Consider the following 27,788-nt stretch of genomic DNA (forward strand, 5'->3'; position numbering starts at 1 on the left):
TTTTCCTAAAGGCTCTTTTCAGGAAGCTGGCGTTATCCAGTGTGCATACAACATGAACTTTCCCCTTCATTGTGTACCTACACGAAAGAGTCCTTCCCAGGCCGTGTCATGGAGTGCTTTTTCAGTAGACTGTCCTGCTGTCATCCTGGAAACCATAAAACAGGTGAATTTGAGCTGCTGATGCTTAACGGCTCCTTAATTTATTAGATGCAAAGGAGCAGCAATGCCACCGAGATACATAGAGCAAGCCAGTTGTGCGTACTACTGTAGATCGCAAAGGAAACCTTAAGCACATTGATTCATTTCGCAGTTCAAAAATGGATTGGTTGTTTTCATATTTAGGGAACAAAATGTTCCAATGCCCGACTTTACTGAGACTGTGCCCCTCAGCTGCCATCAAGACCTACAGCTGTATCACGTCTCTTCCACCACATTTCTCAAGGGAATGAGCGGCATATACAGTACAGTCATTTAACTGCATTTGCCAGAATGGATTTTAGTATTCAGAGTCAAAGTGAACTTTATTGTCATCTCAACCATATACAAGTATACAGATAGACGAAATTGCGAAGCTCAGGGTCCATAGTGTAACAACATGAAGTGCAAATGATAAATTAAAAATAGAATTAAAACACAAACAAGACCAGACAAAGAAGTATTCATGTTTCTGGACTTAAGTTAAACAATTCTGCGCAGTCTGGTTTGCTTAGGGCCTGTTCCTCACGTGTACAACATGTAATGTTCCTGGAGATTTTCTCTGTTCTATTTAAGTGTCTGATCCATCCATCCATTATCCAACCCGCTATATCCTAACAACAGGGTCACGGGGGTCTGCTGGAGCCAATCCCAGCCAACACAGGGCGCAAGGCAGGAACAAACCCCGGGCAGGGCTCCAGCCCACCGCAGGACACACACACCAAGCACACACAGTAGGGACAATTTATGATCGCCAATGCACCTAACCTGCATGTTTTTGGACTGTGGGAGGAAATCCACACAGACACGGGGAGAACATGCAAACTCCAAACAGGGAGGACCCAGGAAGCGAACCCAGGTCTCCTGTGAGGCAGCAGCGCTACCCACCGCCCCTAAGTGTCTGATGATACCCCTTTTTCCTGTAAGTGCCTTTTATTTTAGCTTCTCAGGTCACACTTTACTGCTTTAGTGTGTCATGACCTACAGAAGACTTGGAATTCACTTTTTTAGTCTACAGGCTGCATTTCTAAAGTTAGCCGAGTGCTTTGTGTACGCCAACTGCTTTCTATTTGAATTTCACAGGCAGAGGACCAGAAGGATGCCGTCGTACTGCGGCTTTATGAGTCTCACGGCAGCACAGTTTCAACTATGCTTCGCACCACTCTCACTGTTAAGGCTGCCTATTAGTGAGTATATCCGAAGGGAGATGGCAGAAATAATTATATTTTAAATTTGTTACACATACTTTGTAGAAATGCTTTGGTTGCCTTTTTCTGTTGTAGGTTAAATCAATTTTTTTTCACATTTCATATAATAAAATATATAAAAAAACATGTTTAAGTAAAACAATTTTTTTTACTTTAGTTATAAATGCACTAAAAAGCAAAAAAAAATTTCTTTAACCGCAATTTTCGTGGTTATATGTGACTAAATAAAATCGTGAGGTGCACATAAATTGATTCAATTTTTGAAATTTGTTTAGCATAGTGAGGAATTACAATGTTGTTGTTTTTTATATTTTATGATGAAAGTAGCTATTCTATTAATTGATTGAATTCATAAATTTATATAACATCAAGTCTGTTGTGGGGACTGAACTGGTAACCTTGTGGGTTGCAGTCCATTAGTGGAGAACTGTCTTGGAGATTTATGAGTGTGTACAACAAAAAATCAAACGTAACCAAATGTCCAAATACTGGAAACCGGAAAATGATTAGAAGAGAAAGCATTTATTATACAATGAGAGGAAACGTCTGTGACATTGGATAGACACTTTTCCTGATAGGCCAGAGGTAAGTATCATCCAACTTTCACTCCTGTCCTTTTGAAGTAGAGATTAACCGTGGGGTGATGTGCCTGGTAGTCCTGAGCACACAATTTATTTAAAAAAAAAAAACAAAAAAAAAAAGCATTATAATTGTACCGTTTAGCGTTTACCTGAATCATTACAGTTAGGGTGAGTAGACAGTAAAAACAATACCTACTTTTCACTCGTAAATGTCCCATCATGCTCAGTGTACCTTGTTTTACCAGTAATATATACGACTTGTAAAAGCTACTAAAGACGTTTTGTCTGTTTAATTCCTGGTCAAGTCATAACAAAACATAAAAACATCTTAAAAGAAAAACGGTTTTCTGTAATTATTGAAATGATCTTCATTGGGCTTTTAATAAATCCTTATGGAGATCCTGATAATTGCTGCATCACAACATTCTCAAGCCCACTGAATCCTATTCATGATCTGGGGTGGGACTGGCAGAATCGGGTGCAAGGCAGGGACCAGCCATGGGTGAGACACTAGTGCAGGACCGAGTTAATACGCACACTCGCTATTATCCATAAATTCTTCAAACAGTTTAATGTCTCCACCTGCCACAGCTATTAGAGGATAACTCTACGTGGCTAACACAAAAGCCATCCAGGCTTTACTCTTTGGCTGTTAACACAGGAATGGATATGCAGTGTAAAAGACAGAGAAGAAACAGCTGTTGGAGGTCAGCATTCTCAGTCCTCTTCAGCGGATTACTGTAATGCATCTTAGAAAATATAACTGCAAGGTCTCACTTCAGGACACACAGGATTGCATTGTGATCGAACACTGCAATATTGTGGAAATCTTCTGTCATTCATTTTATTTTGAAGATCATAATACTTAATATTTTAAGTACTACATTCTTAACACAAATTAACTTCACAGTCATGGGGGTCCAAAGCCTACCCTGCACAGGATGCCAATGCATTAAGGGGCCAACTTGTGCACACACCCACCACTACTCTAACAAAGGGCCAGCCTTGACTTGGTAAACAGGCCTGACCTGCACATCTTTATAATGTGGGAGAAAAACCAAACGCAAATGGAGGAGGACGGTGCAAACTCCATAGAGGCAACAAGCAAACATGGGGCTTGAACCGAGGCAGATGTACTATTTATGTTGTCACTGTTTCCTTTACTTTTTATGTAATGGCACACACTTTACATCAAAGTCATCCCCAGATAGTGCTAATTTGCTATTAGCAGTAGTGGCGGAGTTTCTGTTTAGTGCTTGCTGAGAGCATTTTAAAGAAATCGGGGACTTTGTGTCTCTTACAGCTGTGATCTTCTTGAGCGCCCTGATACAAGTCACCCTGTAGCAAGCGCCCCAGCATCGGAGTTCTCCTTGACCTTCAGGCCATTCCAGATCACCAGTCTTCTACTCGTCCTTCAGTGAACCAGAGGCGTCTCTTCCAGACTTCTGAAGCACCAGACCTTCCTTGTGCTGCTGTGCCTTTCAGTTATTTTGATAGACCTTAATGAAGTAAGGCGACACTTTTTTATATCTTTGAATGTCTTTCATTGTTTCAGAAGTTACCAAATAAACATTAGTCATTTATCAGAGAAAACATTTAATTGGAATGCCTTTTCTTTTATGTAAAGAAACAGCTTTTAAGTTATAGTTTGGGTTCTTTTGTAACATATTTTTAAAACTAGAATCCATTAAAAACAGCTAATATATATTTTTTATTTTAAAAAGTGTTTTTGGAAATAGTATAAAAATAAAAGCACAATATATATAGTGCTATTGTGCAATATATATTGTATTCATTTTAAAAACTATAATCCGCTTTTCAAACATCAGCTAGGCTTTGACTTCACTTTTCTGCTCCTAAGATTCATTTTTCTTGATCCTAAAAGAAAACAAACAGCAGAGTCAATTCACCATGCATTCCCGTCACAGAGGGTGGAGGAGGAAAGTCTTTTAAAAGAAGCTTTAATTATGATGGCTGGGAAAGACCACTTTTATGCTAAATTTGGCATTTTGATTCATAAGTTGTTCAGTAAGTAGAAAATAAAAACCTCCAGAGCAAAAACTGACCGTCCTGCTTTTTGACATGGAGACAGAAAAACAAGTGCTGCAATATAAACCTTTGTATCAACAGCGCGCAAGTATCACCGCACTGAAATGCCTTGACGATTCATTGTGTCAAAGAAATGTGTGCACTTCAGCGTGTAACGTTAACATTTCTGTCTCCATTGTGAATTACACTTCTACTCTCCAAGCTGGCAATTGTAGTGAGATGGTATAATCAGTCTCCCATGGTGAAAGATTTAACTCCTACTCCGTTAAGATGAATCTACTTGTAGTGTGAGCATCTGTCCTCAACATGACAGCAGACTCCCAACTTCACTGCAAGTGAATTAGCAAACGTTCACTTTCCACTAATTGTCCTATGTAGGCATTTTTTTGTTCTGTATGTTTTAACCACAAAAAGTAGCAGTGAGGCTCTCCAGTCTTGTCTGGTATTTACACTAAAGCAATGGTAAACATTTTTATGCACATATCACAAGACTACTTTCATGCTGCACTGGCCACGCTAGTTTTGAATCAGAAGTTCTGAATTTGCTGAGATGCAACCAATCAGAATGACATGTTCTACAAAGCTGCTGTAAATCACAATATCCATTTTTTGAAGCTTAGTGGTAAGAAAGTATTGATACGTGAGATAGCATTTTCTAAAATGCAAAGTAAACCCCACAGAAAAACCTCTAACAAAACACCCAGGATTATCTAAGTGTTGTTACAAATAAACAAACGTCCGGAAGAGAAGGACGTTAGTCACCATACTAGACTTGCTACTTGTACGTACAGAATCAAGTGGCCATTCCCAAGATACAGTATGATACTGCAGTTTGTTATGGCGCCATCTATGTTCATGTAGAAAGATTGCATTTTATTGGTACTTGCATAACAAAACGCATTGTGCTGTATAAGGAACAAACCCTGAAATCTCGTTTGGCCACATTGTTAATCCATGTCCTGTAAGAACTTTGTTTATTCTGCTTTTACATGCAAATCAAATCAAATTTAGATAGATTTATATGACACTTTTGCAAACCCCCCCCCAATATGTTTTACATAGACAGTGGGATGCCACTTCAAATCCCACCAATGTGCAGCACTCACCTGGATGACGTGATGGCAGGCATTTTCTGCACCAGTACACCTGGCACACATTAACAATTAAGTTGTGAAGGGGTGAGAGACAGAATCAGGAGATGACTAGGGGGCCAGAATGGACGATGTCATGACGGGCAATTTAGCCAGGACACTGGGGTACACCCTACTTTTTACAAAGGATGCCAAGGGATTTTTTTTTTATGACCACAGAGAATCGGCACCTCGGTTTTATGTCACTTTCAAAAGATGGCACCATTTTTACAGTGTCCCTGCCATTTTGTGCACAGGGATATGATTTTAATACTACATCGAAACAAAAAGGAAAAAATAAATGTGAATCTATTTCAGAATTGACTTTTAATATTATGTTTTGATGCAGGACTGTGATAACGAGATCTTGGTGTTCCCTGCAATTCCCACCATTGATTCCATGTAAGCTTTTTACAGTAGTAAGAAAGCAACATTTGGTTTAAAGAATAAACCTACCTTTCTCCACAGCAGCAGCCTCATTTTCAAGTTCAGTTCTTTTTTTGTCCGTATGCAGTGTTTTAGACTCGTACTCCTCAGAAGCCAGAGTGCTGTTTTCAGTAGCCTCATCTTTCTCATGCTCGGTATCTTTCCCTTTTTTTCTTTTAGGCTTCTTTTCCTCTTTTTCTACAATTGGCTATGAAAGTCAAAAAGAAAACTGAAACAGTCAGAAATAGATAAAACATTAAAATGGGATGTATGTTTTAGTTATTGGTAAAATGTTAAGAATTCTGATTTTAACCTTGCACAACGTCGACTGCTTAAACAGTTACTAGCCAGACTTTACCTGAACTTCAATGTTTCATGCGATTCTCTTAACCAAATTACAGTCACACAACAAGATACAAAACATACTGGGGAAAAATCTCACCTTTTCATCACTATCTTCTACATTTTGCTTATTGGTTTTCTTTCTGCGAGACTTCAAGCCTAAAAAATATTTTAAAAAAAAAGTTAAATTGTTCAGTACATTGAGATTAGAGTGAGAGGTTGTGAGCATGCGCTGTTACAATGTGTTGCCGCACCCACCACATGAGGAAACCCCTCGAGGATCCCAAATTAGGACCCGAGGGAAATCGTGCAGTGGGTGACACCTCAGCATCACACTAGTTTGAATGATTAGAAGGACAGAACATGACATAAAAAACAGACCTTTAGGAGTCATAGGTCCAGGATCTCCCTGTAAAAACAAAACAGTTAATTGGCAAATATGACAAGACTTTTGAAGTGAAAAGAGATGTTTTCAGTTAGTCCTTAGTCAATATTAATAAAAGGTCTGCTGGTTCTTTTTTCTTAGTAAGCTGCCAGCATTTAGAAATGTCTAGGCACAGCTCTCTGACGATTCCCTAGTAGTAGCTGTTTTCATCTTTTGTGTTGTAACACAATCAAGAAAGAAGGATGAATGGACACTCATTTGATGTGTTCTGCCCTCTGTCATATTTTTAGGTATTTTAGTTGGTATTGTCAAGTTCTGCTCTTTACCTTCTAATATTCACTCTATTTTACTGTTAAATAAGTACAGGATAACCATATGAGGAATTAGATTGGTTATATTTATTAAAATATACCTGACTGTATGTTTTTAAGGGCAGCACGGTGGCGCAGTGGTAGTGCTGCTGCCTCGTAGTTAGGAGACTCGGGTTCGCTTCCCGGGTCCTCCCTGCGTGGAGTTTGCATGTTCTCCCCGTGTCTGCGTGGGTTTCCTCCGGGCGCTCCGGTTTCCTCCCACAGTCCAAAGACATGCAGGTTAGGTGGACTGGCGATTCTAAATTGGCCCTAGTGTGTGCGTGGTGTGTTTGTGTGTGTCCTGCGGTGGGTTGGCACCCTGCCCAGTGTGCCCTGTGTTGGCTGGGATTGGCTCCAGCAGACCCCCGTGACCCTGTGTTCGGATTCAGCGGGTTGGAAAATGGATGGATGTATGCTTTTACATTGCTATGACTAAGCATTAACAAAAAGTTGTCATTATTAATCAGACCTGCTCCTGCATATATTTGATAAAAGGATTAAATGAGCAAGCCTTGCTTTTGGAAACTAAACCTTCAGTTTTATTGCAGCAGTTTTATCTACATATTTCAGTTCTATCAAACGCTGCATTGTTAATACTACCAAATACAACATGCTTCCCAGCCTGACAGCACAGTCCAGGACTGTTCTTTCCATTAGTATTTCTTTAATAAATTACTTTGTTAACATACAAGCAAATTTCCCCTACGACCACACATAAGAACGTAAGAAATCTGACAAACGAGAGGAGACCATTCAGTCCATGAAGTCTGAGTGTTTAGCGGAGAGCAGAGCTGTCTCAATATCTCATCCAGATTCTTCTTATAGGTTCTCGAGGTTTCTGGTTCAGCTGCATGTCTCGGAAGTTTAGTAATTTAGTTTCTCAGGAATTCAGTAGAGTCGTCTCATTTCATCACATGGATGATTCAATTACTTCACAACCTTGCATTATACACCAAGTTAAGCGTATATCTAGGACAGGCCTCTTTGTAAACAACATTTGCATCATTGTATTGTATATAATTGATTGTGTTTCATGCCATCATATGAAAGAGTGCCGATAGACCTTAACCAATAGACCTAACCCTAACCCTAAGTATAATGTATTTTAGTTGGCACATGCTGATTAGCAACATTGCCTAAGTCTGCCTAAGCACTCATTGATACTTGATGAATGGAAATGGCGGTGCCTTTTTAAAACAAATATTTCACCTTCCTCAATCATTTCCTTCAAGTTAATCAAAATTCAATTTCTCTGTTATTCTAACTCTAAAAAGTAGCTTTCTTTGTCTCTTTAAACCTGAAACCAGATGGTTCTTCCATTATGATCACGCATGGACTTCATTCCTGGAACACAGTAACACTGCAGCCAGCCTTTGAAAGAAGAGTAGTCATTGGATTGTTCTGGGTCATAGCCTTTGCCTCCTGAAATAGAAATACAAAAACCTTGAAGTGGAGCTCTCCATACTGTCTCAGACATGTGGGTTTGTGCAACATAATTACAAGTAACTTTTTTTTTTTAGTAAATATGCCAACATAAACAATACAGTAACCCTACTTGCATGCCTATTTATGTTAATCTCCATGTACATGTTGTAAAATTGTCAATTTGTTAATGGGGAGCATAAAATTCAGTGCTGCACCAAATAAAGGGAAAATAATTTATCTGCAATATTATTGTGAATAAGCAAACTAATTCACTATGCACTGTACACATGCAGTGGATTAGCAGCAGATTTCCACCCTCACTTGTACTTTATATTATTTGGACAGTGTGCTCACTGCAACAAAGTATTATATAAAAGAGAGACTGATAATTCTAAATGTAGTGCCTTTTTGGCATCTGTCACTGAAATGGCCATCACAAGTTATATCGATGTGGCCGAAACATAATGAAAACTGCACTTCTCTAGGCGTCCGTGTTAAATACCTTCATGTAATCCCTGAATTCTATTTGTCATTGTATTTTGTTTCTCTTAATTGTTTTGCTTTGAAGTCTTTCATGAGTAGCAGAATTCCTGATAATTTAGGTAATGTTTCTTTAGTTTTAACTTAATTGCATGCACTGTCTAATATGGCCACCTACTAGTCTAGGTATAGAAGAAAAAATAGTAATAATAATAATTCTTTACATTTATATATTGCTTCTTTTACTACTCAAAGCGATATCTTCATTTCACATTCACCTTACTCAGGAAACAAAGCACTGACTGAAGAACTTAATGCTTGATCTCCTAAAAAAATGCTTACTGTGTTAGAATATAAATAATAATGTCGAGCTGTTGTTTGGGCAACAATGTTCACAGTACACTATACACCTCCTATTACTTCATTCATCCAAATATTCACTGGCATAATTCATGTAATGATTGAGAAAAGTCAGCGTGTAACGAAGGCTTAGAGGGTTTGAAGTGCAGTCACCCCCAGGTAATTTCTGGAAATCATGAGAACTGTAGTAGGAAACCCACAGTATAAAAACGGTTTTCTCTTACAATAGTGGCAAGCAGTTTTTAAATTCCAACCGCACTGCCAGCCTTGAGCTAAGAATTTTCTCCCATTGTTATTCTTCAGTAGTTTTCTGATTTTGTATCACAGTCAATTATGAATTCTCCTTTTTTTCATTCAAAATTACTTTTTGTTTAATCAACGTATACAGAAACCTACGAATATTGGTTATTGTGTCTTTGTGTGGACACAAGACAGGCAAAACATTGACAGTGTACCTGTTAGTTCACCCTCATTTGTTCAAAGTGGGGGAAAAAAAAGACATGCAGGATGATCCATGAGGCAGCAGCCCATCTCCATCACCACCAAATGCAAACAACAAACTTGACATTTAAAGAATGGCTGGAAATCCATTTGTGCAACACAATATAAAACAAGCCTATAGAAACGGGGCACAAGAAATAACCAGCAACGTTTCTTCTTTTTATAAAAAGATTCTATGTGTTGTTTGTTTCAGAAATGTTTGATTAAATTAACAAGCAACTGGCTATGCCTGAAGCTGTATACCTTCCTTACTACTCTGATTAAAAAAACTGACCTGGCTATAATGAGTGATGATAGACGTGGATTACAGAAGGCAAAGAACTCCGAGAAGAGCGCTACCAGAAAAAAAGAACTGAATGGAATCTCAGTAGTTGAAACTAAAATCTTGGAATTTAGAAATTGTGTAAACATTTAGTAATAATATTCAGGAGTCCCTACAGTCCGTTAAATTATTTAGCTTGCATTTACCCATTTTAACAACTTCCAAAGGCACAAAGTGACAGAGGTCAAGTATGTCAGGGCGCTCCTTTTTCTGCTTGATTTTCTTGCTCAAAGTTATCTGCAAAAGGAACCGTTAAAGATTCAGACCAGAAAAATAAGAATCATTTCATACATTGTTATATGTGGTTTCTTTCACTGCTAGATAAAGCAGCCTACATTTGAAGTTTATTTTGTCCTTCAAAATGTCATGTTTTGGCACAAAACAGAATGTACTCAATCCATTCAGGATATTTTGGCACATAAATACTTTATTTGTCCCAAAGTGTAAGTATCTATCTTGGCTATTTCCAGGTTTCTATTCAGCCTAATTGACTAAATAAAGGGATTCAGAAGAAAACTTGACAGGCCAAGAGCGCTGTGTGCTAAAATGTGACAGGTTTAGGACTGCAGCCTATAAGTACCTGGAGCATAAATACAGTTTGTCACCCAAATGTAGCCTTTTGCTAAAGAACGGTGGGCAAAAGAGGTGCGTTGGTGGGAATACACGCAATAAGCCTGCAGACAATGTTTTCCTTACACTTTCTGGATCTGAACAACCGTATCTTACCAGGATAACTTGGCCACTTTAAAACACGCTGTGAGACTGTGTCTACTACTGATAATTAAACATTAAATGAAAAACATACTCTATTTGTAATCTATTCTGTTTACTTTATATTGCACCATCTTATGTATCCTCAATGAGACACATGTACAAATAATGTAATAACATCTTACAGCTACATTTATACAAGCTTTTGACTCAATGTGGACATTTTCAAGCAAAGTTTATGGTTATTTGATCTACTGCATAATATTTTCAGTCTACTGCCATCAGGGTTTCCACTGAGCTACAGAGGACTTTTCCATAGGCAGCTATCCACATTTACCTGACAAGGAATGAAAAGCCTGAAGTGGACAAGCAGAACAAAGACTCCTGGTCTGCATGTTGCATTCTTCTCTTGGCAACTCAAGCCAGGCACTGAACAACTAGTCTGCGATGACGCCTGTGCTCTTATCAAAAAGGGCCAATCCCATTACTTCAAAGAAGAAGACAAAAAAATAAAATGACCACATGTCCCTTAACTCTACGCTAGCCCAAATGATGTGGCAGGGATGACTGAGGTAGAGCAAACATCTGTTACCTCAGGTGTTTGGCACTGGTTATCTTCTGCTTTGACTTCCACATTTGCCTTGCTTTTTGGTAACAGGTTGTCCAAGACTGTCCTTGCTTTAACAAAAGGGGGAATCTTCACCCTGTCATTAAAAGAGAAAGATTATATCATGCAACAATTCACAGACAGTGAATTTACCGAGTAGACTCCAGAATGAGGGCAGCATGGTGGCACAGTGGTAGCGCTGTTGCCTCGCAGTTAGGAGACCTGGGTTCGCTTCCCGGGTCCTTGCTGCGAGGAGTTTGCATGTTCTCCCTGTGTCTGCATGGGTTTCCTCCCACAGTCCAAAGACATGCAGGTTAGGTGCATTGTCGATCCTAAATTGTCCCTAGTGTGTGCTTGGTGTGTGTGTGCGCGCGTGCCCTGCGGTGGGCAGTCGCGCTCTGCCCGTGATTTGTTCCTGCCTTGTGCCCTGTGTTGGCTGGGATTGGCTCCAGCAGACCCCCGTGACCCTGTGTTAGGATATAGCGTGTTGTAAAATGGATAAATGGATGGACTTGGTATAAAATTTTGTTCCTATTTATTGTTGAGTACATATCATATCTTCCACAGAACATAAACATTATTGTAATAAAATTTCATGTCATTTTCTAACTCACTTAATCCAGACCAGGGTTGTGGGGATGTGCTGGAGCCTCTGCCAACTGGCAGAGTGCAAGGCAGGAACAAACCCTGAACAGGACGCCAGTCCATTGCAGGGCAAACACACACTCACACCAGTGTGCCGCCCTTGTAATGAAATGGAGAAAATGAATCTAACATCACATGTTACATAATGAATTAGACTGTACTGTATATAGAAGGAACACACATAAACTGCACAGCAGCCTTCTGATCCCGTGGATCTAGTGTAAGATTTAGAAAACAATGAATAGTAGATTAAGCACTAAAGTAAAATCTTGATTTTTTTTGTGCTTCAATGCAATAGTGAAGAGAAAAACATTTTATTTGATGTGTTGAATGCACCAAAACTCTTGTTTAACAGCTGTGCTTTTAGTTCTGCCATATTAAATGATTACCCTGACTAACTTAACTTCTCATGTCACTTGGTTTGGAGGTATCAAAACTATGGTATTTGAGGATAATTATCTGTTCTCATGTGTGGTAGAAATTTAACATCTTATTAAAGAAAGAAACATCCTCTAACAGGACAAATCAGTTATCAGGCAGGAGAAGAGCTGTTCATTGTATCTTTTAATTACTCCTTGGCAAAATGCTTTAGAGGGAGCATTCTTCAGAATGATCAGAGAAACAAAGAATAGAAGTTCATTTTATAAACTATTGAACTTACATACAGTGTCAATCAAAGCATACATTTACTCTGGCTGGTTTGTTGGTTTACACCCAAATGACTTATACAAAATAGAAGTCTATTATATTATATTCTGGTTCTTCTTATACCTTTTGAGATGAGCTACCACCCTTGGAATTTCTGTGCATGTAACAACTGTCCATTCTGGTTCTTTACAGGACATCTGCTCATTTCTTAGTCATCTTTCAGTCCATTTTGTTGTTCACTTGACCTTTATCTGATTTCTGACAGTTATTACCCCTTTATGCTATTTCTTTAAGATGAATGCTCTGTTACCCTAAAATTATTCTTCCCCACATGCCAAGCAATTTTACAACTTGCAGAGAAAGGGAGAAGAAATGTAATCTCTGGTCACAGGGTCTGACCACCTTACTGCCACGTTATTGACTGCAGTGGGTCTCTAGTAACCAAGCCACAAGTTCTTATGTGTGCTTAGGGGATTGTTTGTTTTATTATTTATATTTCATTTATATGTTATTACTCAAGCTTCTGTAAAGTTCTAATTTCCCCTTGGGGACAATAATAAGTCTGTCTCTCTCTCCTGTCTATCTATCTAAATTTTTAAAAGTGTTGCAAGTACTATAATTTATCGATGGCACAAGAAATAGTGCTGTTGCCTTGTCAAGTTTACCAGCTGCTTTATATCCTGGCTGACATGCCCTTTTGTGTGGAGGTCGCACGGTTTTATGTTTGTGTGCCTGTCCAAGTGTTAAATGTGCTCTGTCAAAGACTTGAATCCCATACATGACTAATTCTACCTTGGTATTGGTAGAGACTTGAATGTTGTATGACCCTGATTAAGAAAAAGCAGGTTTAGAAAATGAACACACTGGATATTCAAGGAAAAAGAATGTTTAAAATAGATGATGACATATTGAGACCTGCAACATGTCATTCATTACTCTTTGAGTCTTCCATTTTATCTGGAAAAACATAATCTTCCACAAAAAAAATCTATTTACTTTTTCTATAATTCACTAATAAATATGTTCGTTATTACTACTACTTTCTTGGTTTCCATTCTTGCTCATTCTTACTTGACATTAACTTTCTGCTTTAATAATAACAAATGGAAATTACTTTTAAAAAGAAAGACAAAGGTACTCATGTAGCTCTGTGTGTGTGTGTGTGTGTGTTTTTCCAAGTTTCATGTGTACCTGTACAGTATTTCTGCTCGCAGGTAGTTTCCAATTCCATTAAAATATTTCTGATTCAGCAGAACTTCACATATGGGCTTGTCAAAGGCTTTGTCAGACAGGTTTGCCAACACGTTTGATCTGCAAAGTGAAAAATGAGAAAAAGAGTAAAAGAAAATGTGGCACACAAAGAGGGTAAAAAGGGCTTTTGATGTAAGGCAGCAGCTTTAGACTTTGCACACAACTGTCATTAGTAAGAAATGGTAAGAAATCCCCTGAGAAGCAAAATGTGGCTTTGACACTACTGCATAATCTTACCGCAAGCTTTATAAATATAACTAAGCAAAGTATTTTCTCCTCCCACAAAATCGCTTGCCACAATATAGTAAACAAGGGTCAGAGACATATCTAGGGTGGTCTTAAATTGTGATTCTGCAATTCATTCAGAGTGGCTCCACACACTGATCTCCCTCATTAGCAACACATCTGTGCTCACTTGAAAGAGTAAAGTGGCCAAACGTCTCATTAAATGCAGCAGACTGGCAGTGATATCGCCAAGTGGTAATGATGATTTGTTCTAATGCTCAATAATGGCCAAAAAAAAAACAAACAAACAAACAAAAAAAAAATTACACAAAAAAACAAACTGTACACAGTTGCTTTAGTAGAACTTGGTCATAGTGATAGCTAAACATGTACGAGAGGTAAACGCATTTCCAGGTAATAATAATTGTGCCACATTTGATTACACGTTGTGTATATCACAGACACAGACATGTCAGACTGTCAAGATGTGTCCAAGGATTCATAAAATGTGTACATCCATTGAACAGAATATCAACCACGACAATGCTTTTTTTCTATTGTACATTTGGAAAATGTAACAGAAGTTTGATTTGTGTGAACAGGTGCTCTACTGCTGAACACTGCAGATTCCTGTAATGCAATCGTACTAAAAGAAGTAAGAATTCTAGTTGAAAATCAACATTGTTTATTGCACCCTTCAAGCTGTTCTAATTTTTTTTTTTTTTTTTTTTTTTTAAATATGAAAAGTCCGTTGTAAGAGCACATATGATTTACATAATCTGCAGGTGCAGCTGCAGCATTAACACCAAAACAAAAAGAGGAAATGAGATCAGAAGAAAGCTGAAGCACACTGCCAGCCCAAAGCTTCATTTCTTATGCGAAAACCCGCTTCATTTTTGACAGTTGAAGAATTGAGAGGGTTCACAGCTCACCCCCTGCAGATACTGAATGAATTCATTTTTACAGGGGAAATAGTGTGCAAACAGTTTATCACATCACACCCCACCATTTCCTTCAAACTGCCAGAGCTTTCTTATCTAACAACAACAAAAAAGTTTATGTTGGGACACTGCAGCCTCACAACTCCAGGGGACATCAGTTTGAATTCTTTGTTAACTTTTGTTTTTTTTTCTGGGAGCTCCAGTTTTCCTGCAACTTCTCAAATACGTACAGATATTACATAATCAATTGATACCAAATTGACTCCATATTTTGGGGTACAAATGACTGGTCTATGGTGTGTTTGATGCTGCTGGGACAGATGTGGGGTCCGTTGGACCCTATAGCTGGATTACGTGAGCTTGAAAATAAATAAACACTTATAAAAAGATATCTACATTAGCTCTCATAAATTTACTTGTCACAAAATACATTCTGGCTAATAAAATAGGCCAGTAAACTAATGAATTCACAATAAGACCTTGTTAATTGAGAACTGAATTATGTGATTTGGTTTTTTAAATTCTTTTACATTAAATAAATACAGTGCCTTGTGAAGGTACTCATCCACCACGGTCTTTGTCCTGTTTTGTCGCATTACAGTCTGGAATTAAAATGGATTTTCACTTGGATTTTATGTAACGGACTTAACAGTACAGTCCAAATTGTTGAAGTCAAATGAAAATAACATACCATATATATCTATAATAATAAAAGGCAAAGCCCTCACTGACTCACTCACTCACTCATTTACTGACTGACTGACTCACTCATCACTAATTCTCCAACTTCCCGTGTAGGTGGAAGGCTGAAATTTGGCAGGCTCATTCCTTACAGCTTACTTACAAAAGTTAGGCAGGTTTCATTTCGAAATTCAAAGCGTAATGGTCATAACTGGAACATATTTTTTGTCCATACACTGTAATGGAGGAGGCGGAGTCACGTATCGCGTCATCACGCCTCCTACGTAATCACGTGAACTAAAAACAAGGAAGACATTTACAGCACGAGTCACACGCGGGAACGAAGGTAAATTACGTTAATTTTTGACTGTCTTTTAATACTGTGTAAGCATACATATTAACACATGTGCAATTAAACGTGTGCATTTACGGGGTGATTTCTCAGGCTTAAAAGCTCACCTTTTATCAAACGCGGGAAGAAAGGTAACTGACGTTGTTCACTGTCTTTTAATACTGTGTAACCATACATATTAACACATGTCCAATTAAACGTGTGCATTTACGGGGTGATTTCTCAGGCTTAAAAGCTCGCCTTTTACTAAAAAGGTAAATGCAAAACTATTTTCAATCAGTTTATTGAAACGCTCCCGTTAAGGATTGCAATAACATATTCGCGAGATAAAAGAACGAAGTAGGGGGAAATGGAGGAACAGCCGCAAACAGCGAAGAGCAAAAAATTAATTAAACAATTGAGAACAGAGCGAGTTAAGCATACAAGCATGTTCATAAGGGAAACAAAGCACGGTGTAAAACGTAAGTTTAAATTAAGTTTATAGAAACGCTCCTGCTGCGGATTGCAATAACATATTCGCAAGATAAAAGTTTAATGAGAAGACACGAGGTATAAATGAACCACACGCCGTGGCGCAACGTTAGGGGCAACAGTTTCAACCATTCTATGATCTGCTTCTCGCAACTGAAAGACGGCACATGGCGGATGTTAGCCGACTTGCTGACCGCAACGTTAGGGGCTTCAACTATGGCGCTGATGCCACATCTCAGTGCCAACACTTTGCAGACTCTACTTAAAAGACACGCCCTCCTCACTGGACAGTTAAAAACACCAATCAAACTAACGATGACATCAAGTATTACCCAATCAAAAGTAGGAAAGGAGGCATCTTCATAAAATGCGTGTGGGATGATTTGCATGAGACGCTGCTTTAAAAAAAAAATGATAAAAAAAATACGGGATAAATCCCGTCCAGTATTGATTCAAAACGGGACGCGCAATTTCATTCTCAAACGCGGCACGATTCCATATTTTAAAGGACGGGTGGCAACCCTACAGTGCCAGGTAACCACCCATACAATCAGATTGTGATTCAGACTAGGAATGCAATGAATGTAATTACCCCGATCTACATACAAGGTGAAAGTCTTGCAACATTCAAAGATGATGGTTTGGGATAAGTACACCATACAACATAAAAGAGCTTATGAAGCCTTGAACCGAAAAAAGCAAGATCTCAGAGATCGTAAAAAAAAAAATAGGAGCTAATGTCGTTTTACTCGCTGTAGATTTTAGTCAAACATTACCAGTTATTCCATGAGGGAGACCAGCAGATGAACTCAACGCGTGTTTAAAATCCATGCTTCTCCCACGCTCGATTATATGTCGCGTGTTCTCGGGTAGGTGCACCAAAAAATGTATACATTTAAGCATGTAATGGGCAAACAAAAAATGAGGTATACCCGAAGGCACTGCAGTAGTACTTAATGTAACTTTACTTCTTAAATGTTAATGTTTTACTGTTTAATAATTTATACGCTTCTTATATGTTGTTCAAATTCTTTTATCAAAATACCACTGACAGCGCAATGCACGATAACATGGAGTGAATACACCATACGCATCCGCCCACGGCTGCCCTGCTGTGCGCAGATAGGAGTTGATTCTACAATAAAATAAAATAAAGATAAAAAGAGTAAAACAATCATCACCCATAAAGCGTGTGTGTGTGTATATATGTGTATATATATATATATATGTTGATATGTGGATGTGTATATGTATATATATATATATATATGTAGATATATATATATATATGTAGATATATATATATATATGTAGATATGTATATATATGTGTATATGTATATGTATATATATGTTTATATGTGTGTGTGTGTATTTTATATATATAAAACACAGCAACACTCATAACAATGACAACACAATTACATTGACAATCATGTTACGTTATTTTTAAAATGTTTCCTTTTTTTTTCATAACCTCTTTAACACACTACTTCTCCGCTGCGAAGCGCGGGTATTTTGCTAGTCTATACATATACAAGGCAATGCCCTCACTGACTCATCACTAATTCTCCCAATTTCCATAAAGTTGGGAGGCTGAAATTTCGCGTGCTCATTCCTTGCAGTGTACTTACAAAAGTTAGGTATGTTTCATGTCCTACTGCAACACCCAAGGGGGGAAACGGGTGTACCCCCTAAACTGTATATATAGATAGGGGAAACCCCTCCTCGCTATTTCTGTGACTTCCAATATACGTAGGAAGCCCAAAAGTCCCATGCTCATCCTTTACACGGTACTTACTGTACAAACGTTAAGTATGTTTCATTTCGCGCTGTGCCCTGTAACGAACTTTCGAAAATAATGTCTTCTTTTTGGCAGTTCTTACGATTATGCCGTAAGGAACTTTCGGAACGGACCTCTCCTTTTGGCGGTTTCATTCCTTATATATGTTAACAGATGATTTATTTCACGGCAGAGATGCACAAGAGCCACCCCCTGTCCCCCTTCCATTTTCCGCATACCTGCTGTCCGTGCACCTATCATGTGGTTGGCTTCCTGCCTATATACATTAACAACATCCCATGCTCATGTGCCTCTTCAGTCGCTTCCTTACTTTCCTCCGCTCTTTGTCGTGCTCACTGCTCCCTTCTTCTCTACTCCACCGCATCAAGCCTGTTATTATTCGCCTTCCTTCACATCTTCTTGCTGGTGACTTCTGCCTTTTCGTTACAATCTTCAAATTCACTCTCAATACTAAAATAAGCCTACGACAATGACATTGACAATCATCTTATGTTATTTTTAAAATGTTTCCTTTTTCATAACTTCTTTAACACACTACTTCTCCGCTGCGATGCGCAGGTATTTTGCTAGTGTGTATATATATATATATATATATATATATATAAAAACACAACTAAAACTGAAATGTTCTGTGTGCATAGGTATCCATCCCCTTTTCTATGAAACACCTAAAAAAGATCTGGACCAACACAAGTCACAGTAGTTGATGAGGGTCCACCTATGAGCAATCAAAGTGTCACATGACCTGTCACATGATGTCTGTATAAACAAACCTCTTCTGAAAGGCCCCTGACCCTGCAACACTACTAAGCAAGCAACAGAAAGATCAAGGAGCACTCTAAACAGGTCAGGGATGGGTTCTAAAAAAAGTTCCCAAACTTTGAATATGCCACCCAGCAAACTTAAATCCATTATAAAAAAATGGACTGTATATCAAACCACTACAAAACTGACAAGAGAAGGCCGCCCACCAAAACTCACAGACTGAACAAGGAGGGCATTAATCAGAGATGCAACAAAGACAACAAGGATAACACTGAAGGAGTTGCAGAGATCCAGAGCAGAGATGGGCGTATCTCTCCACAGGACCACTTTAAGCCATATACTCCATAGAGTGGGGCTTTGTGGAAGAGTGGACAAAAAAAAAGACATTACTTAAAGGAAAAAAACAAAAATAAAAAAAATGTTTCAAGTTTGACCAACAGCATGTGGTGGTCTCCCCAAACACATGGAAAAAAGGTTCTCTGGTCAGATGAGACTAAAATTTAACTTTTTGGCCATCATGGGCAATGCCAAACACTTCCCATCACCCCGAGAGCACCATTCTCACAGTGCAGCACAGCGATGGCCCTCTCATGCTGTGGGGATGTTTTTCATCGGCAGGGACAGGAAAACTGGTCAGGATTAAAAGAAAGATGACACTAAATACGGGGCAATTCATAAGGAACACCTGTTTCTGTCTTCCCGGTTTCCAGCAGGACAATGACCCTAAATATACTGCTAAAGCTACACTGGAGTGATTTAAAGGGAAACATTAAAATGTCATGGAATGGCTTATTCAAAGCCTCAAACTCAATCCAGCTTGGAATCTGAGAGATTTCTGTACACCAGCAACACCCATCAAACTTGAAAGAGGTGCAGCAGTTTTGCCTTGAGGAATGGGTGAACATCCCAGTGGCTGCATGTGCTAAGGCAATACAGGAATACAACAAGAGACTTGCAGCTGGAATTTCAACAAAAGGTGGCTCTACCAAGTATTGACTTTGGAACATGAATGCCTATGCACAATTATGATTTCTGCTTTTTTTACTTAATTATTGCTTAAGTCACAAAAAATATAGTATTTTGCACCTCTAAAGTGGTCGTTGTTTTGTGTAAATCAAATGGTGCTAACCCCCAAAAACCCATTTTAATTCTAGGTTGTAACGAGACAAAACACCACAAAGACCTTGGAGGATGAATGCTTTCACAAGGCACTGTATTTGTTTCCTATAAGCTTCTTTCTATGCTAAAGATTGCTTGATGGATCTTACCGAAATTCTGGATACTCAAACATAACGCACGGCCCTCTGTCTGCCTGCCAGCTTCCATTGGGCTCCCAGCTTCCAAAGCGTCTGATATCAACGAAGCTTAGCACTCTTCGGGGTTTTTCTTTGGTATAGAAAAGCAAATGGGAATGTTTGAGTATTTCATTTTCAGATGTAAACCTGAAAAATCCTGACATCCCAAACCGAAAGATGATATCCATTGGCTGACTGGCATCTGTAGGTTTCATCTCATTGGATTCCTCTTCTTTAATAGGTGTCAGCCTTAGCCGAACTTCTTTCCCCCGAGAGCAAGCAGTAATAGAATAACTGTCACAAGCAAAGGGGACCTCCACATTTTTGGAGACATCTGACTTTTCCACCTTTCCAGAGAATACCACTCCAGCACAAAAATGGTTCACAAACTGACTTGCCAGGTGCAGTTCAGGTCCTTCTGGCATCTCTGAAATAAAAGTACAACCTCAGGTCACAACTGTTTAAAAAAAGAAATTCTTAAAAACCACTAAAACGCATAAAGCCTACAAACACTGAATTTCTTTTGTATAACATCCCTAGCAGTGTTGTGAAGAATGCTAACAAGAAAAACTCTGACTCAAGCTTTAGTGTATGTCAAGGGTACGGGATGGCCTCAGAATGGAAGGACCAGGGGAACTTGGTATGGATGTCAACATTGTTGAATCAAGTTTAAATTGCATTCACAATTACCATATCAGTGTTTTTTTTTTTGTATTAGCATGTTAAACAATAAAACTGGCAGATGTCATAATGGGAGTTGTGATCCCACGTATTAAAGCAACTGAGACCCAAGTGCTAGAGTAAGTTTCAGATAACATACTTTGTAACCGAATCCACCAAAAAATGGCCAATATCTGCCACTCTGATTCCTAATCCACTTTAAAAAATTAGCATTGTGGTGTAGTGGCCAAAGAACTGCAGACTAACCCATCAGAGTGCCAGTTCAGTTCCTGCCTTGGACTCAGAGTGTTAGCCTCAACCAAATCATATTATGTGATATTATCTACTGCTCAATTCTGCTCCGTACTTGTAATACAGTCATATGAAAAAGTTTGGGAACCCCTCTCAACCTGCATAATAATTTACTCGACTTTCAACAAAAAAGATAACAGTGGTATGTCTTTCATTTCCTAGGAACATCCAAGTACTGGGGTGTTTTCCGAACAAAGATTTTTAGTGAAGCAGTATTTAGTTGTATGAAATTAAATCAAATGTGAATAACTGGCTGTGCAAAAATTTGGGTCCCCTTGTAATTTTGCTGATTTGAATGCCTGTCACTGCTCAATGATTACTTGCAACACCAAATTGGTTGGATTAGCTCATTAAGCCTTGAGCTTCATAGACAGGTGTGTCCAATCATGAGAAAAGGTATTTAAGGTGGTCAATTGCAAGTTGTGCTTCCCTTTGACTCTCCTCTGAAGAGTGACAGCATGGGATCCTCAAAGCAACTCTCAAAAGATCTGAAAACAAAGATTGTTCAGTCTCCTGGTTTAGGGAAAGGCTACAAAAAGCTATCTCAGAGGTTTAAACTGTCAGTTTCAACTGTAAGGAATGGAATCAGGAAATGGAAGGCCACAGGCACAGTTGCTGTTAAACCCAGCAGGTCTGGCAGGCCAAGAAAAATACAGGAGTGACATATGGGCAGGATTGTGAGAATGGTGACAGACAACCCACAGATCACCTCCAAAGACCTGCAAGAATATCTTGCTGCAGATGGTATATCTGTACATTGTTCTACAATTCAGAGCAATTTGCACAAAGAACATCTGAATGGCAGGGTGATGAGAAAGAAGCCCTTTCTGCACTCACGCCACAAACAGAGTCGCTTGTTGTATGCAAATGCTCATTTAGACAAGCCAGATTCATTGTGGAACAAAGTGCTTTGGGCTGATGAGACAAAAATTGAATTATTTGGTTATAACAAAAAGCGCTTTGCATGGCGGAAGAAAAACACCTGCTACCTACTGTCAAATTTGGTGGAGGTCCCATCATGCTGTGGGGCTGTGTGGCTAGTTCAAGGACTGGGGCCCTTGTTAAAGTCGAGGGTTGGATGAATTCAACCCAGTATCAACAAATTCTTCAGGATAATGTTCAAGCATCAGTCACAAAGTTGAAGTTACGCAGGGGTTGGATATTCCAACAAGACGATGACCCAAAACACAGTTCAAAATCTACAAAGGCATTCATGCAGAGGGAGAAGTACAATGTTCTGGAATGGCCGTCACAGTCCCCTGACTTGAATATCGAAAATCTAGGGGATGATTTGAAGCAGGCTGTCCATGCTCAGCAGCCATCAAATTGAACTGAACTGGAGAGATTTTGTATGAAAGAATGGTCAAAAATACCTCCATCCAGAATCCAGACACTCATCAAAGACTATAGGAGGCGTCTAGAGGCTGTTAAATTTGCAAAAGGAGGCTCAACTAAGTTTTGATGTAATATCTCTGTTGGGGTGACTAAATTTATGCACCTGTCTAATTTTGTTATGATGCATATCGCATATTTTCTGTTAATCCAATAAACTTAATGTCACTTCTGAAATACTACTGTTTCCATAAGGCATGTCATATATTAAAAGGAAGTTGCTACTTTGAAAGCTCAGCCAATGATAAACAAAAATCCAAAGAATTAAGAGGGGTTCCCAAAACTTTTTTATATGACTGTATATTTACACTGTATTTAGGATTACTTGTGTTCTGTTCTGTGTATTGTATTATATTGCTGGTGTTCTTTTGGACACCCACTCTCTTTGAACCGCCTTTCCTAAGGTTTCTTCCATTTTTTCCATACAAGGTTTTTTTTGGAAGTTTTTCCTGGTCTTCTTAGAGAGTCAAGGCTGGGAGGGCTGTCAAGAGGCAAGGCCTGTTAAAGCCCATTGCGGCAATTCTTGTGTGATTTTGGGCTATACAAAAATAAAATGTATTGTATCAAGTTGCTTCACCTGTTCTGGTATGTTCTAGTACTACTACTGCTCTATCAGCTCTACTATGGATTTATAGTTACAAGGCACTTTGTAGTATTATTCCCTATAAAAAGTTACTATATTAAATAAATGTTACTGAACCACACTTCTTTCTACAGTAAAGCCTAAAAATGTGAACATTTAATACAGGGAGGCACACGAAGAACCGAACCATCTTTGACCGGCTGGCTCGAGCTATTATACAAGCGGGTGCCGTCGCAGAGCCTCGTTGTCACGACAGGGTCAGCAGCCTCAGCTGTGCATTAGTAAGGAAGCTGTGAGCCAGTGGGTACAGACGTGCGTGAAAGAGATCCGGAAGATGTATTCTCTGCAACAGAGGATTGGAATAGATAGATAGATAGATAGATAGATAGATAGATAGATAGATAGATAGATACTTTATTAATCCCAGGGGGAAATTCACATATTCCAGCAGCAAAAAAATATTAAATTAAAGAGTAATAAAAAATGCTGGTAAAAAAAAAAAAAAAAATAGTGTGAATAATAGAATAGTGGATGCGTATGCGTCTACCGGTTCTTTTAAGGAAACGCGGGACATTTTCACACAGAAGTTTCCTGGCGTAAACCTACCCGCAAAGAGCAGTATTCATGAGTTGGTGAAGAAGTGGCGTAAGACTGGGTCAGTTGCAAACTGCAAAAAGAATCGGGCCCTGTCTGTTCGTACACCTGCGGTCATAACAGATATTCAGGAACGGATGGCCAGAAGCCCTAGGAAATCGACATGTAAATTGGCACAATCACCGAAAGTTTCATGCAGGTCCTGTCAACACGTGTTGCATTCACTACAAATGAAGCCGTACAGAATGACTTGTGTCCAAGAACTAAAGGACGACGATAAGGAAAAATGTATATTTTATTGCACGTGGCTCCTTCAAACAATTGCAATTGGATTTTTGTATTGCATATCTTTTGTTTCGTGTACGGGCTAAGAAATGTACGTCGACACTGCAGTCGGAGATGGTTTGGTTTTTCGTGCGCCACCTGCTATTACCTGTTGACACTTGAGTATGTACAGATGAATAGATGGACCTTGAGTGCCAGTGCAGTGTTCTTACGTTATGTGCTTATCAGAGTTGCGAGTCTTTTTGGAATCACATTCCCACAGATACAGCTATGAACAAAAGCAGCCAGACTTTTTTTTAGTGAACAAATTATAATTATTATATTATTTTAATTTAAATTCACTTAAAAAGGAAAAGAAGACACAGATTGCCTAGAATGTTCAAAGGACTGCCTGCTTTAAGCTGCTTGGAAAAAACTAGCAAGGCAGAAATAGACTTTTCTTCCCATGTATTACTAAACCATTTAAACACCTTCAGTAACTAATATTTATTGTAAAATGAGGTACGTCACCAATTAGTTGGCTAGCTGGATCTCACAAGCACAGGTATTGGGTGGAGTGGTGGCTGTAAGGCTAAGGATCTGTGCTGATATTGGGAAGGTTGCTGGTTCAAATCCCATTACTGCCAGAATGACTCCTACTCCATTGAGTCCTTAACTTGCAAATTGCTCCAGGGGTGGTGTACAATGGCTGACCCTGTGCTCTGACCTCCAAAGGTCATGTGACAAGACAATGTCTCCTCAGGGATTAATAAAGTATATCATGTAAAAACAGCACCTCTTTCGCTTCATTGTGACTATAGCGGCTGTTACTATACCATAGAAACTGTAGTCAGTGTCATTAAACCACCACCAGACTGGTGTACCATGCGTCAAAATAACGGATGGTGCTTGGGAGTTAACTACTACTAGGTCATCAACATGGCTGGAGGACAGTCAGAAAGAACACAGAGTGCAAATCTAGGGTCCTCCACACTGTTAAGGTGACATCAGGAAGATCTGTTAAGTAATGCCTGGCTTACTGCTCCCTTTATGATAAACTTGTAGCCAGAGGTTGATGTCCAGGATTTTAGGTACACCAAGTGCTGCTCAAGTTGGACGGTTGGGAGACAAAGTCAGAGAGGTGAGATTGCATTGGTTTGGACATGTGCAGAGGAGAGATGCTGGGTATATTGGGAGAAGTATGCTAAGGATAGAGCTGCCAGGCAAGAGGAAACGAGGAAGGCCTAAGAGGTTTATGGATGTGGTGAGAGAGGACATGCAGGTGATGGGTGTAACAGAACAAGATGCAGAGGACAGAAAGATATGGAAGATGATGATCTGCTGTGGCAACCCCTAACGGGAGCAGCAGAAAGAAGAAAAAGAAGTGCTGCCAGGAGGACGGCCCAATGAGGCTATTTCTCAACCAATAGTTGTTTTATGACATAAGTATTTTCTTCTCTCCTATTATTTCTTCAAAATAGCCTGGATTTTATATTTGGAAGGTCAGAAAGATAACTTACTGTTTGGAAGAGAAAAAATGGTTGTTTAAATGTTTTATACAGAAATGAGCAAGATCAGTTTGATCCATAAAAGGTTAGCAGATGAGGAAAGAATACACGGCCTTTGGAATACAAAGGCAGAAAACTTCAAGGAGCTTCTCTCTTCCTACTCTTACAGTTTCATTTGGATTCCCCCCCACACCAAGAACACAGGAGTGGTCTCTGATGAACATGACAGAGGCTCCACCAGGACTTTGTTCAAATTGAGAGATGTTCTAAGTCAAAGTAAAATGAGTCAATGCCAGCAGCCACCGTGAAACCCCTTCAGAAGATTATCAGAATCAGATTTACTGGCCAAGTATACATACATAAGGAATTTGACTCCAGTTCTGGTGACTCTCCAAGTTACATCATCGACATATGCATAACAGTTAATCACACACCTCAAATACAGGAGACAGAGAATGTAAATACTGTATATACTGTACATACAAAGTGCAGAGTGCAACTCGGTGCAAGAAATGCTGAAATAAATACTGGGAGAAAAAAAAAATGACAATATGTGAACAATATTGCAAGATCCAGGAAGACCCGTGGGGGGGTAAAACTAACCTTAGGAAAAAAAACTACCAAGTGACTACTTTTTGTAAGAAGTAATTATATGTAAAATGAATATGTGCAATTTAGAATGGTTTCAAGTCTAAATAATTCATTTTAAAAACAGATTACCTATTTTACCTAAAATAGTGTTTTTTTCAATTTACGCCTTCATCTTATACAATTCTGTTGCTAGAATTAAATTCAGCACCTCCAGATCTGCAAAGAAGACCTACAATTTTTCAGGGGAATGACCTATTTAATTGTTTGTTTGTTTTTTGAAGACCAGTGTTCTAGAGTGGAGAAGATGGCACAAAATCGGGCACAATTGTGGGGCAACTTCCTGTTCAAGCAGTCTGGCATAATGGTTAAGGGTCTGGACTTCAAACCCTGAGGTTGTGGGTTCAGTTCCCGCTACCTGACTGTGTGACCCTGAGTAAGTCACTTCACCTGCTGTGCTCCAATTAGAAAAACACCCCAAATGTAACCAATCGTATATCAAATGTTGTAAGTCAATTTGGATAAAGGCATCAGCTAAATAAACAAAAATAATTAAACTACCTACCCACAACTGAACACATCTCTGCAAATACTCAATCACACCACTCTGTCCCATAAAGTAACCACTTACTCGACACGTACGGAGAGCTGTAAGGCCCACATACGCACGGGGAGAACATGCAATCTCCACAAAAGCTACGGCGCCCAAAATTGCAGTCGAGCCTTTGAGGCCGTACGGCGGCACTGTGTTGTTTACCTTCGTGTATCATGTTATACCGACGGCCGGAATATATGTTGTTTTTTCTTGTCCAAATGTTGATCTTTAGACCTTCCGGAGTCAACAACACATGACAGGCAGGTTTTGGCAACATACTGTTCTGTTAATAACAGGAAAGCAATTTCGTCTGTTGACAAAAGACACCTGAATTAACCTGACCGCTGAGCTCCGCACAGTTGACCACGACACGACAGCTCAGCGTGTAATGAACCAGCGGATTATACAACACGACCGCCTAAATTGCCTCTTGTATAAAACCTGTACGAATATGAAGAATGTGGACTTTTCCGGGGACAGCAACCCCGGGACAGTTCATCTCATTACAGTACCTGAAAAAGTAGAGAGTTTACAGGGTCTTCAGTGTCGGAAGAACTCGACTCACGGCAAGTGACTTCAGACTCGAGCGCTCTGTTTACAAGTAGATATCGCTGCCGATTGGAGGAAAGGTGGGCGGGGAATAGGGACATCGTTTCCAATTTCAGCCAATCACTTCTTATATTTTTGCTATTCATATTTTCTTCGGCCAATCACATATTAGAGTTTTGCTTTTGACTGTCTGGTCCATAGACACAGAATTACTAGACGCCGCATGACCAGCAGCATCGTACGTCAACGTCGCCGCCATATTGCGAGTGTCACTGCTATGAAGTGAAGTAATGGATAAAGATGCCTCACGTATGTGCTGCTTGGGATTGTACAAACCGCTATACGCTCCAAACCAGATCACGGGGATTACATTTCATAGGTAAAGCTGAACAATTGTTCTGGTTATATTTAGCCATTAGAAAATCCCGTTTTATAATCTTAACATTAGCTACGCCAGGCTAAGGTAGCAAAGCTATGCATTTATGTGCTCAAGTGAGCCCCCAAACAACGTTTTGGCTAAATGTATTTAGTCACTAACTATGTAGATTGTTGTTAGCTGTTAACATTTCTCAAACTTTGAAAGTTTCCCAAAGA

General features: G+C 39.2%; 2 protein-coding genes across 3 annotated transcripts in view; one reads left to right on the top strand and one right to left on the bottom strand.

Moving 5' to 3' along the window:
* man2c1 (mannosidase, alpha, class 2C, member 1) overlaps nucleotides 1-3,576 on the top strand; it is a 47,509-nt gene extending 43,933 nt beyond the window's left edge. Inside the window, exons 24-26 of one of the 2 annotated variants that reach the window (XM_028823415.2) lie at nucleotides 12-163; nucleotides 1,279-1,382; nucleotides 3,288-3,576. In XM_028823415.2, the coding sequence (XP_028679248.1) occupies nucleotides 12-163; nucleotides 1,279-1,382; nucleotides 3,288-3,405 (374 nt within the window). In that variant the 3' untranslated portion in view covers nucleotides 3,406-3,576. Of the gene's footprint in view, nucleotides 1-11; nucleotides 164-1,278; nucleotides 1,383-3,287 lie in introns of those variants that run through there. The other variant, XR_007933766.1, reaches the window with a different exon arrangement.
* On the bottom strand, nucleotides 3,564-27,266 carry neil1 (nei-like DNA glycosylase 1). Its single transcript, XM_051920637.1, has 10 exons — nucleotides 27,158-27,266; nucleotides 20,123-20,574; nucleotides 13,557-13,676; nucleotides 11,058-11,169; nucleotides 9,901-9,991; nucleotides 7,964-8,088; nucleotides 6,313-6,340; nucleotides 6,032-6,090; nucleotides 5,620-5,797; nucleotides 3,564-3,862 (listed from the first exon to the last, which is right to left on the bottom strand). Exons 2-10 carry the CDS (start codon nucleotides 20,572-20,574, stop codon nucleotides 3,810-3,812), a joined length of 1,218 nt encoding a protein of 405 aa, XP_051776597.1. The 5' UTR covers nucleotides 27,158-27,266; the 3' UTR covers nucleotides 3,564-3,809.
* Nucleotides 27,267-27,788: the final 522 nt, after the last annotated feature.

This window comes from Erpetoichthys calabaricus, chromosome 17 (genome assembly GCF_900747795.2).
Source record: "Erpetoichthys calabaricus chromosome 17, fErpCal1.3, whole genome shotgun sequence".
Taxonomy (NCBI): domain Eukaryota; kingdom Metazoa; phylum Chordata; class Cladistia; order Polypteriformes; family Polypteridae; genus Erpetoichthys; species Erpetoichthys calabaricus.